The following is a 13,063-nucleotide window of genomic DNA, read 5'->3' on the forward strand; positions in this document are numbered from 1 at the left end:
GAGTTTGTTTGAATGACCATAATAGTTATCCTAGATTGGTGGAACTGAACTAACCTTAAAGGTTAATTCAACTGTTACCCAAATATTGAATGTTTTCTGTATATAATAGTAGAACTGATGAGTATTCAATGGTATATCTTCCACTGAAAAATTTCTTGTTATGGAGAAGAGATATGAATGTATATATGGAAACAATGTACTTGAATTTGAGGATCTCAAGCTTGCTTTCAGATCCTACTTTCCAGTGAATTTCTGAATTACCTTCCTTTTGAGGCTTCAAAATAACAAGAGGATCTTGAGCATTTTTCATATCAGAGCTTTTTATACAAAATATGAATGAGAGAGGAAGCATAGCTTAATGGATAGAGGGGAGGACTTCAGTTTCAAATCCAGTCTCTGAGACACAGTAGATGAATGACCAAGACTATTAGTTATACACAAACTGTTCATCTATGTGTATGTGTGTTGTGGGGGGGGGGGGATTTCCACTCTAGGAGTACCCAGTATACAAATGTAATGAATGGAGATGAATGTGCCTGCATATATATATATACTTGTGTGTGTTTCTATGTGTAAAATGGGAGTAACAGTGATTTTTATTATGTTCTCTATATAGTATTTTTAGGGATTTACTGAGACTAGTAATCAGAGATGAAAGGAGAATAATTTTAAGTGACTCACAGAATTCCTCTTTTGTGATTAAGAAATTTTTAAACTTTGTCCAAAACTTTGACTTTAATACTACTTTTTAAAGATAACGCCTAATAAAGCTTTAAATAATATTTTCCATTTTTTATCTTACAATAATGTATAAATTAGCCTTTTGGTTTTTAGTTTATATTCTTATTGATTAACATTATACATTTATTTGATTTTTTGTAATCTTTCTAGTTGGAGGTTTTAGTAACTAATCAGATTAGAGTGTATTTTCAAAATCACTTATTTTAGATAATCTTAAATAGCTGCTTCATGAATAGTGAATAAAAATGCCTTCTTAAAATATTTTCCTCATTTTGTTTTTGCATTTGCAATTTTCTACACTTTCTAAACACTTTCATTCCTATGGCTTTCTTTTCTTGCATTTAGTATTACAGATGGAGCCACCTCTGCCTCGCTTTCCTGTACATCTGTCTGGTGCAACATATTGACTAATGCCTTGTTCATAGTAACTGTTAGTAATCACATTCTGTTTACAGTTAATGAGGTACTGGCTTAATCTGAGAAGAATAAAAAGTAATTTCGTCATGGTTTTGCTTTATGTTCACAGTTGAAAACTCAATTAAATGAAACACTTACAAAACTTAAAATGGAGCAAAGTGAAAGACAAAAAGTAGCTGGAGACCTGCATAAGGTAATACAGTTCTTTGTATTGAAGGTTAATTTTGCATTGACATTTATATTCAAAAAAGTTCAAAGTAACCTCAATTTTTGAATTTTCATTTGGCTATGAAATTTTAAATGTTTTATTCTGTAGTTTGTTTTTCACTGAACTTATGGATATTTTGCTGCAAATTTCAAAGCAGTTTGTTATGTTATTGTTTAAGGTATTTAAAGGGTACTCTTGTGGTTTTATTTAAAATTTTTTAATTTAAATTTGTTTATTATTACAGCTACATGTCAAGATAGTTTTCAACATTCACCTTCTTTGTAAGATTTTGAGTTCCACATGGTTATTCCTTTCTCCTTTTCCTTCCCCCTCCCCTTGATAGTGAGCAATTTGATATAGATTATGCATGTATAAATATGTTAAATACATTTTCATATTAGTCATGTTCTGACAGATGAATCAGAACAAAAGGGAACAAAAAACCATGAGGTTAAAATTATAAATCATAAAATTTTTAAAATGGATTCAGACTACACAGTTCTTTCTCTGGATGTGGATGGTATTTTCCAATACAAGTCCTTTAGAATTGTTTTTGGTTATTGTACTGCTGAGGAGAGTACTGTATCATATTTAATCATCATACAGTGTTACTGTTAATATGTAGTTTGTTTTCCTCACTTTACTCAACATCAGTTCATGTAAGTTTTTTGAGGCTTTTCTGAAGTTCACCCATTCACAATTTCTTATGGATTGATAGTAGTCCATCACATTCATATACCACAATTTCTTCAACCATCCACCAATTGATGGACATCCCCTTAATTTCCAGTTTTTTCCCATTACAAAGAGAACCACTATAAATACTTTTTTGCAGGTGGGTGTTTTCCCCTTTTTATGATTTTCTTGGAATACAGACCTATCAGATGCTTTGCTGATTCACAGGGGATGCACACTTTAATTGTCCTTTGGTTATGGTTCCAAATTGCTTTTAAGAATGATTGAATCATTTCACAACTCCACCAGCAATGCATTAGTGACCCAGTTTTCCCATATCGTTTCCAACATTATCAGTTTTCCTTTTTTGTCATATTGACCAATCTGATTGGTTTGAGGTGGTACTTCAGAGTTGATATAATATGCATTTCTCTAATCAATAAAGATTGAGCATTTTTTATATGACTATAGATAGCTTTAATGTCTTTCTTTGAAATCTGCCTGTTCATTTCTTTTGACCATTTATCAGTTAGAGAATTAAAAGTTATTCTTCAATAGACTTTTTTTAGGCTGCCTATACTTAATGTAATGCATACATATTTTTTTTGAACTGTGTATAGGTACTTGTTTAGAAAGCATATTCTGTTTGTTATATACGTCAAGTGTAGAACTAGGAGATAAGTATGCAAATGACATATATCAACAATATATTCCTTCTAGTTATCATTTCTGTATAGAATTAAATTGCATTTGAGTAATTAACTTGCCATGCAGGGAAATTTTACTTTTAAGACCAAGTTTTACTTATCCTGGTTTAACAGTTCTTGCTTTATATGTAACACTTACATATATTATATGTATATATATTCAAATCAATTTTTACTAATTTTTGAGCTACAGTGGTATTCATGGCATTAGATGTTTGATTGCCTTTCATAGTTGAGGATAAGGGATAGCTTTTGCTGGTATTACACTCTCTGAAATTATTTCATCAGTTTAGTGAATGCATGATGATTATTTTAATGATATATATATATATGTATACATATAGGCTTAAGGACATTGTGTTTAAATCTTTTTGATATCTTAAAACACAAATTTGCATAGAACTTTTCTTTGATACTTTTCTTTTCCTTGAACAAACAAGTAAATATTTGTAGCTTTCAGTCAAAGCTTCTTAATTCCATTAAATTGACTTAGAAGTTATTGTTGATTTTCAAAAGCTGGCTAATATTTTTCAGAGGTGGTGATATTAAAGATAGGAATATTTTTCTAGGCTCCAATTTTATGTCTAACTCGTATTTTGTTATACAATTTAGCCTTAATAAATTACTAACTTCTTTCTTGTAATTTTTTTACAGGCTCAGCAATCATTGGATCTTATTCAGGCAAAAATAGTAAAAGCTGCTGGAGATACCAGTATTATTGAAAATAGTGATATTTCTTCAGAAGTGGTGTGTATTTTCTTCAAGCTTCTTTCTTTAGAAACTAATTGCATTATTATCTCTGAATGATTTTTACTTCAAAAACCTAACTATGACTAGTTAAAATCCTCTGGAAAAATAATTATGCCAGCAGTGATGTTGTACTCATTCACTTTCTTATTAGAAAGTAATTTCATCTTTTAAATTTCTTACTCTAGAATTGCATCTATTGGATAATTTCTGCTTTTGACATTTTTGTTTCATTAAGAAGATTGATATTTTTTGCAGTTGAGAATATTAACTTAGGGAATCTGAAATAGATCACTACTTAACACATATCTGCTTGGTGAAGTAGAGAGAGAGATTTCAGAGAATGGAATAAGCAGGAGTGAAGCCAAGATGGCAGCATGAAGGCAGGATTTCCCAGAAGCTTGCTCCCCCAAAATTCCAAAGGCCTTAAAATTTTGACTCCCACAGAAAGATCTAGTGAGACAATTCTCCAGCTCAAGGTAACTTGGAAAATCTGTGGGAAGGCTGTGTTCTACCAGGGTCTGAGAGGGTAGCAGTGCAGGTAGGATCACATTGTGCCTGAGTAAAAGGGTCCCAGCCTTTCAGGAATAACCTGTGGGGTGCCTGGGTCCCTGGGGCACCTGGGCTTGTGGCAGCAGATGTGGTTGATAATTGATAAAGACTAGGGGAAGTAGGAACTGTTTTCCTTGTAGTTTAAATGGAAAATCTTCAAAGAGTCTCTGGTCTAAAATCATGGCCTTTCTAAAGAGTTTTTTTATAATATAGTCAGATGGAATCTTAAATTCCCTTATTCTCAAATGATATTTTTTTTTGTGATTTTTGAAAAGGATTTTGATTTTCCTTTTCATGTCTAGCCTAGCATAGTATTTTGCATATAGTAAAGGATTAATAAATTGTTGAATGAATAAGTGATTTGTATTCATGACTAATTTGTTATTCTTGATTTTGTACAGGCTGATTTGTTTATGACTCAAATGAGTTTTCTACAGTGCTATTATCAGTGCAGTACTTAACATAAAGACCATCTTGGTCTCACAAAAAAAAATCTCATATTTTTGATACTTGGGTTTAAATGTCAGAATGAAAATTTCTAGGAAATTTTTTGACTTAAGTTTTAGGATGTTCCTCTGAGTGGATGGGTTGTTTATTTTATGGATAAGATACTTTAAAAATTTTGTCCATTCTTAAAACTAAATCTGGTTGTTTTTCCCATTTCACTTCTCCTTAACCAAAAATATGCTGTTTTTTCATTATTTTTTAGCTGCACTGGTCTAGCATTATAGGAGCTCATTTTCTGCTCTTAAGCAATATTTCTTATGGGATCTTTTAGGTATTATTAGAATTTCAATTGTAAGAGAAATGATATATTAATTTGTTCAGTTTATTCTTCAACTTGTACTAATTTTGAGACTGAAATTTCAAATAAATTTACCAGTGTTTAATCAAATATGGGATATACTTTAATTCTATTGAGATGGGAAGGAGTATGGTAAGAATTACATCTTTATTCCTAAGAAATCTCAAATATGTGACATACTCCTCCTTTTCTCCCCTTCTTTTTGCTGTCAAACGATAGAGAAATATTTTTTTTTCTAGTAGATATTTTACAAAGGCAATGAATTTTTCAAATATTCTTTTATCATATAAATTTTTCAAATATTCTTTCATCCATTTTAAACTTGTCCTTCATTGAAAAGCAACACAAAATTGATTGAAGAACTTTTTGAAATATAGTAGGTAAGAGAAACTGTGATGTCAAGTATACGTACCAACCTTGGAGTCAGAAAGACCTGGGTTTAGGTCATATCTGTGACCCATGTGGCAAGTTGCTTAAACTTTAAACAAACTTTAAGACTCTTGAATTGCAGAACATTTGCAGATTTTCATTGGTTTTGTCATTTAAAATTCCTTAAAAGTCACTTTAAAATTATGGGTATGGAATTTTAAAAAAATTAATAAATACTACTGTTGTTAGAATTAACCAGGGGTGGCCAGGTGGCACAGTGGATAGAGCACTGGCCCTGGAGTCAGGAGTACCTGAGTTCAAATCTGACCTCAGACACATAATAATTATCTAGCTGTGTGGCCTTGGGCAAGCCACTTAACCCCACTGCCTTGCAAAAACTTAAAAAAAAAATTAACCAGCCCACACTCCCATATTCATCTCTCATCTCCCATTCTTTTAAGTTCTAAAACATTTTTCTGTGCTTTATTTGTAACACTCTACTTGTGGTGTGACAAAATGCCCCTTAGAAATAGCCCATCTGTTATTTTACACCATTTTGGGGCCTCATTTGTCTATTTCTAAATTAGAAATGCATTGAGAGAGGCATAGATGGTTGAGATGATACACTGTACTATACTCTGAATTTTGAATATGTGTTCAGTTCTGGATACTACAGTTTGAAAAGAGCTTAGATAAGTTAGAAGTCAACTAGAAGAAGATAACCACAATGGTGAAGAACTTTACATCCTTTTTATTGAATGACTGGTTGAAGGGGCTTGGTTGAAGGAAGATTTAATTTGGGGAGGAGAAGAGAGACATGACAGCTGTGTTAAGGTATCTAAAAAGCTGTCACATTGGAAGGGTTGTTTGTTCTATTAGCCCCAGAGAGCAAAACTAGATGGAATAGGTAGAAAGTTGCAAAGGGACAATTTTAGGTTTTGTGTCAGGAAAAATGTCCTAACAAATAGAACTATTATAAATGGAAAGGCAGCCTATGGAGGTGGCAGAAACTAGATGACCACTTATCAGATAAGTGAGAAGTCTTCTTTATTATGAATTGCATTGGGCAGCTAGGAGGTCCAATGGAGAGAGTGCTGATGCTGGGCTCAGGAAGATTCATTTTTCTGAGTTCAGACAATGACTATCTGTGTGACCCTCAGCAAATCACTTTATTCATTTGCCTAAGTTTCCTCATCTGTAAGATGAATTGTAGAAGGAAATGGCAAGCCACTCCAGTATTTTGCCAGGAAAACCTCAAATGGGGTCATGAAGAATCAGACATGATTGAAAATTACTAAACTGAAATGAATTGCATTAGAAATTTGGTACTTCAGGCTGTGATTCTTGGTTTTGATTGCTGAGTAAACTAATTTATTAATTATACAATAAGTTTTAAATGATGCAATATTATATTCAAAAATGAAACTGTTGGGGCAGCTAGGTAGTGCAGTGGATAGAGCACCAGCCCTGCAGTCAGGAGTACCTGAGTTCAAATGCAGCCTCAGACATCTAATAATTACCTAGCTGTGTGGCGTTGGGCAAGCCACTTAACCCCATTGCCTTGCCAAAAAAACAAAAAACAAAAACAAAAAATGAAACTGTTGACTCAGTGCTTAAAAAGTAAAAGCAAATGTCCTGCTACTCATAGGTATTGATTTATTTACTTCATCCTTGTTTTGATCAAACACTTTTATGTGGTACTTTAGTGATACAGGTGCCTATCTGCCTTTGAAATATAATGATGATATTTTCCATGCTTGGTAATTTTTTAGCTTACTCATATCTTACAAATAAAATATATAAATTATTTCTGGGTATTGCTTGGAAATTGTTTTGCTTTGAATTATAAATAAAATTATTTTGTCTTTTTGCTTTTGTTTCAGGAATCTTCTGAAAAAGAGACAATATCTATAAGTCTAAATCAGACTGTAACACAGTTACAGCAGCTACTCCAGGCGGTAAATCAACAGCTCACAAAAGAATAAGAAAACTTTCAGATAGTAGGTAAGAAATGAATAAGAAATGCTGCACAATTTATTAAGTGCTACATAATGGTTATTTTAATATAAGGTAGGATCCATTAAAATCAGACAGGATTTATCATAACATCACTTTTAGAGCTGTTCTACTTGGTGTCATCAGAATAAAAATGTATAGTATCTGATGAATAGAGATTTCCTTCTCTTTAATATTGTCCAAGGGTTTTTGGCTTAATAAAACACACCTGTAATTCTTGTTAAAAGTTAACTTTGTGTAACTATAATTCTTTGTCTTCTTTGAGCTTGGTTTGCCTTTTTTTTTAAAGGTTTTATTTATTTTCATGATTGCTGAAGTTTTCCAGCATGTCTGTTAGTTTATTTTAATTTTGATGTATGCTAATACCATGTGATTCTAAAAAACAAGGAATTATGCTCTGCTGTTGACCTAAGATATTTGATGCAATTTTGTAGTTATTGAACTTTGTTTTTGAAAAAAAAAAATTAGAGGGCTTTGAATATTACTTTGAAATTTAACAATTTTAGCTTTTCATATTTTCATATTTTCTCTTTGACTTATAAATACTTTTGGTTAAAGTTAAACCCATTATTGTTAAAATGTATAGTAGTGTGATATTTTCTTAAATTCTGCTATGCCTTGGTAAGTTGATTTGTTTTAGTATTTTTGGAGAGATAGTCTTTTTTGGTCTTAGGGATTCAAATAACTACGGGTAAAACTAATAATCTCCAGGTGACTTTCCATGCACCAAGTTTTCTTTACACTTTGTATGTACTAGGCTTTTGGATGGTTCTCCTGAGACTCTTAAAGGTATGTACTTTCCAGAAAGACCATTACATCTATGGTCTGCTGGTTATAAGATTTAGGTTATAAATGAATCTAAACCTATTAGGGAGCTAGGTACCCATTCTTTTTATAGGAGCACCAGTTCCATTTAAAGTTCTGATTTCTTATGGTGGTACTGATGACTCACTTTGACTGAATATCCTCTATTAATGAAGAAGAGCATTCTGTCACACCTTTCAAGAATGACCTACTTTTCCCTGCCTATCTCAAAATACCCGTTTTTGAGGTTGAAGAGTTAGCCTTGTTAAGAAAAAATAAAAACCTAAGGATCTAGAGTAAGATTTCCTCCTATGTTTTATGTTTATTTGTGTTTGTTAACTGTTGTTAAGTTTATGATAATGTTTTAAAACTGCAAAAATAGTCTCATTTCCTCCAAAAAGTTGTTCTGAGCAAGTCCAGAACCTGCTCTAATTATGTCAGCAGAATTCCTTCCCTGTCTGTCTTAACACCCCCATAAATTATTGTGATTATATACATCTTTTTTCGGGGGGAGGCAAGGCAGTGGGGTTAAGTGACTTGCCCAAGATCACACAGCTGGGTAATTATTAAGTGTCTTAGGCGAAATTTGAACTCAGGTCCCCCTGACTCCAGGGTCAGTGCTCCATCCACTAAGCCACCTAGCTGCCGCGATTATATACATCTTAAATGTTTGACTACATATTCTTGAGGGTAGAGAGTGTTTTCACTTTATATATATATATTGTATGACCTTTCACCATAGGTATGTATAAAACAGCCCATGTACCTTATTTTGAAATTATTTTGTGATATTGAGCAATCAGGAAAGATTGGCAATACAAAATATGAGGAATATCTTTCAGATTTTTTGTTATTAAATAATACTTTTTAAACTTGAAGCACTTGTTTGAAATACTCTTAGCTCTAGTCTTGACTTCAGTACATTTCTATTGAACATGCAACTTATCCTTTCTTGAAAAAGTATTGAAGAGACCTGGGAAGGGCTTTCAGACTATATAAAGATTTATTAGCATTTTTTTTGTAGTTCCCTGGAATCAACAGTTCTAAAATATCTCATTTTAAGTCCCCATACATCTTATTTTGAACATCTTCTACCTGTATTATTCTGGCTTTTCCAAAAAAATTTTTTTTGACATCTAAAGTTTATGTTCAAGTAAGCCTTTTTGAGTTATTGTTTTCTCATCTGTAAAAATATAGGGATTAGGGATGACCTCAAATGTTTCTTGCCGCTCTAAGCAGATTTTAAAAACATAGTTGGTCACCTTGATCCTCCAACTTATTAGTCAGAGAATTTTTGGAAACTTTGAGGCATGCTAATTGGTTTCTCAGAGTTTTTACTAGTATATTTATTTTTTCATCTCTGAAGGCTTTTTTGATTGTTTCTGGTTTCTTTTTAGTACTTCAAACATAGTTGAAATACTCATTACTAGACAGACTCAAGTAAGCTGTGAATATATGGTATATTCAACAGTTTTCTTTTGAATATTTCTCCTTTCTTTGTTTTGAATGGCTATATTTCCTTTCTTTTACAGAGTGACGTCACTGGGAAACCTAAACTGTTCATTTGAGGATAGCAGAAGGCATTGTATTATATTTTGCCAAATTAAAGCCTTATTTATGTTTTCACCCTTTCTACTTTGTCAGAAACACTGAACAGAGTTTTGTCTTTTCTAATCCTTGTTAGACTACTGATTTAAAGAGAAAAATAAAAACCTCAACTCTGTAGACACCTTCAGAGTTTAGTTTTATAATAAAAACTATTTGGATAATTAGACCTTTACATTCCTGAAGATAAACATGTAATCTTTTACCTTATTTTGCTCAATAAAATTTTAAAAGATTACAAGGCTCTAAAATGCTAACCTTTTAATACTGATGTTGTACACTGTTTTACTTAACATTTTGGGGAGTAGCAGCCTCTGACTTCAACCTCAAGTAAACACACTTTTTTGTTGTTGCTCATGTTAATCAGTTTTTGTACTGGTGTCAGCAAATAAAGGGATGCTTATTATTCAAACCTGACTTCTATTTTTATTTTATTCAAATAATTTCAATATTGTTTAGCCCTTTCAGTATGTATCTATACATAGAATAAGGGCAAAATTATTTGTTGAAATAATTGCTCAGTTAAAGAGAGAGCTACCAAATTAACTAATTGCTGTTTTTCCTTCTATCACACTGCTCCATGCTTCCCTATCCTGCTTCCCTCTTCATCCAAAAATGGTGTTTTATAGGACTAATGGAGGTTTTACTCATCTGTTCTTGAAAGTGGCTTTTTTTTTTTTGCCCATGTTCCCATTTAGCGATAGCACTGTTAATGTGCAGTACCTCTTGGCTAGCCAAGTCCTATTATTGGAGAGAAGGGCAGGCTAGGTGGTGCATTGGATAGAGCACTGGCCTTGGAGTCAGGAGGACAGGAGTTCTAATCCAGCCTCAGACACTTGACTCTTACTAGCTGTGTGACCTTAGCAAGTCACTTAACTCTGATTGCCTTGCATCCAGTGCCCTCCAGTTGTCCTGATTTGTATCTGGCCACTGAACTCAGATGGCTCTGGAGGAAAAAAAATGAGACTGGTGACCTAGCACAGCACCCTTTTGTGCAAATCCAATTCATGAACTTGTCATGGCATCACCTTCTTCAAAAATGAAGGACAAACATTATTATTGGAGAGAAGAAGAGTATGACTGAAAGAAAAAGGTACTGATAAGTGTTTACCAACTGCAAAGTACTGTGTGAAGTCTTGGGGATACAAATAGAAAAATAGAGCAACCCCTTGTTTTCAAGGAACTCATATTTTATTGGGGAATCAACATGTAGAGGTGACTTTAGCTGCAGGTCAAAAGGAAAGGCCAATGTCCTTAGAATGTAGTGACAAAACGGAAGGTAAAGCATCTTTAATGACACTTCCATAGGTAAACACTATATGCATTTTTGATGTCAAACCATTTGACCATATAGTAAAGGTACTGGCAAGAATTTTTCTCTTCTGAGTCTTTAGTAGCTAAGGGGCCAAGGCTGTAGATTCTGTAGAAGCAGTTGCCAATTTGCAACTCTATATGGGGTCTTACCCTCTGTGATGGTCATGGGAGTTGAAAAGGAAGCAGAGCCAGTAGTCTAGGGGTCACTATATTACCAGGGCTCTTGAGTACTAAGTCCAGAGCTAGCTCCACTAGGGTCTGAGAGAAGATAGTGGTTGAAGGCAATGGCAGTGGTTTGACCTAATTCCTGCTTCAGCTAGACTGACTTGCTTCACTCATTTGGAATATGAAATAAAGGGAATATATACCCCACTTCATCTAACACCTCTCATTTTAGTTAAAATGGTGGAACCCAACTATAATGGATATGAGATTGCATAAACCTCAACTTCCTCTCTTTCTTTTCCCCCCTTCCAGCCTTCTCTAATGACTAGAAGGAATATATTCAGCATCATCAGATACTACAAAAGTACTTTTCTCAGGGGGTCAGGGTGAGGTATAGAAGAAATAGGAGGAACTAAGCAATTTGAGCAATAAGCTGGATATCTGATTATCACTATTTCACAACTCAAACAGAAATTATATAGAAGAAATAAAGCAATTTCAGCTATTTCCATGGTTTAGACACAGGGATGTCTAGCCTTTTAGCTCTTCTGGGTTATATTGGCCCAACCAAAAACCCTCAAGGATTGTATACCCATTCATGAATCAGATGCAACCCACACCACCGAGAGCACAATAACAAATGCAATGGGGCCAGTGATGGTACATGCTATAGGTTGGACACACTTGGAGGACATCAAGAACCAAAATGAGACAAAAGTTTCAAAGAACCCCACAGAAAGCCAATAATTCCAAACACCTAGCACTTGGCACTGTTTTCCATCACCACTATGCTCTGGTAGCAGGGCTGATTCAAGCTTATAAAAGTATTTTATATACCTATTTCTCCTAGTTTCACAAAGATACAAAATGCATACATTTAGAATAGTATTGTGGCTTCACTTTGTACCATAACATTGCTCAGCCAAAGAACTGAGGACCAGGGATAATTAGAGCAGAATAGAGTAGGAAGATAAATAATGAAGAGAATTAGGGAAAGAAATCCTTTTTGGAGAAAGATGCATAAAATGAAAATATAAAAGCTGATATATATATGGACCAGAGCAACTTTAAAGAAAGAGTATCTCTATGAATGCAGGAGGGTTGGAAAAGTGTAGACCTAAGACAAGATATTTAACCTATTTCCTATTGAAGTTGCATGTAATTCTGTTAGTTTCTAATATAAGCCCTTTTCCCATTGTGCAGAATCCAGATGACACTGGTTAAGCCACAACTTTTGATTTGTGTGAATAACTAGGACTTCTGATGATCTGGTTCACAAAATTATAAGTCATAAAGGGGGTTTCTAAAAGTACAAAATACTTGTATCTTAGAAGGAATTCTTTTGCCCTTATTAAGAATATTGTTCAAGTTTGGTTATTCTGCTGTGTGCAGGTCAGTACTTTATGCTTAGACTTAGTCTCTTACTAACTACTTTTTGCCTTCTTGTGTTACCAGTAGCAAAAATAATGAATTTCTAGGTTAGATTTAGTTGACTTCATAATTTGAAAAGAAAAAGAAGATGGAAATAAAGAAGAGACTTACAAGTTAACATAAGGGCAATGTTTTGATAGGAAAATTTCCTTGAATGTAATTTAAGAAGACACTTCTCCAACACTGAATGTTAGCATTAAAAAGGAACATAAGAAGTCATCTTGTAGCAAACACTACTCTCTTCTTCCCTTTACCCCCCTGCTTCAGCTTGTATTAAAAAGTGAGGAAATGCCAGGTTTCATCTTTGTGGGTTGAAGTGAATGGGAGGGAGAATGATATTTAATGTTGCTTTCAGGCCTCACAGATTAAAAAGCTACATATATTTGTGTGTGTGTGTGTTAAAATTTAAACTCTTTAAAACAAATTTTGCCATTATGTTTGTGAAAGATAAGAAGGGGAATACCTTTAGCACTTACCAATTAGCAGAGACACTGATCCTTATTAGGA

General features: G+C 33.5%; 1 protein-coding gene across 12 annotated transcripts in view; it reads left to right on the forward strand.

Annotated features, from left to right (window-relative positions):
- The window catches only part of KTN1 (kinectin 1), a 524,036-nt gene that overhangs the window by 135,066 nt on the left and 375,907 nt on the right, over window positions 1–13,063 (forward strand). For 11 of the 12 annotated variants that reach the window (XM_074235885.1, XM_074235877.1, XM_074235874.1 and 8 more), the window contains 4 exons: window positions 1,268–1,351; window positions 3,403–3,495; window positions 7,105–7,225; window positions 9,574–10,058. In XM_074235885.1, coding sequence (XP_074091986.1) covers window positions 1,268–1,351; window positions 3,403–3,495; window positions 7,105–7,206 — 279 coding nt within the window. In that variant the 3' untranslated portion in view covers window positions 7,207–7,225; window positions 9,574–10,058. Of the gene's footprint in view, window positions 1–1,267; window positions 1,352–3,402; window positions 3,496–7,104; window positions 7,226–9,573; window positions 10,059–13,063 lie in introns of those variants that run through there. The other variant, XM_074235873.1, reaches the window with a different exon arrangement.

This window comes from Macrotis lagotis, chromosome 4 (genome assembly GCF_037893015.1).
Source record: "Macrotis lagotis isolate mMagLag1 chromosome 4, bilby.v1.9.chrom.fasta, whole genome shotgun sequence".
NCBI classification, from domain to species: Eukaryota; Metazoa; Chordata; class Mammalia; order Peramelemorphia; family Peramelidae; genus Macrotis; species Macrotis lagotis.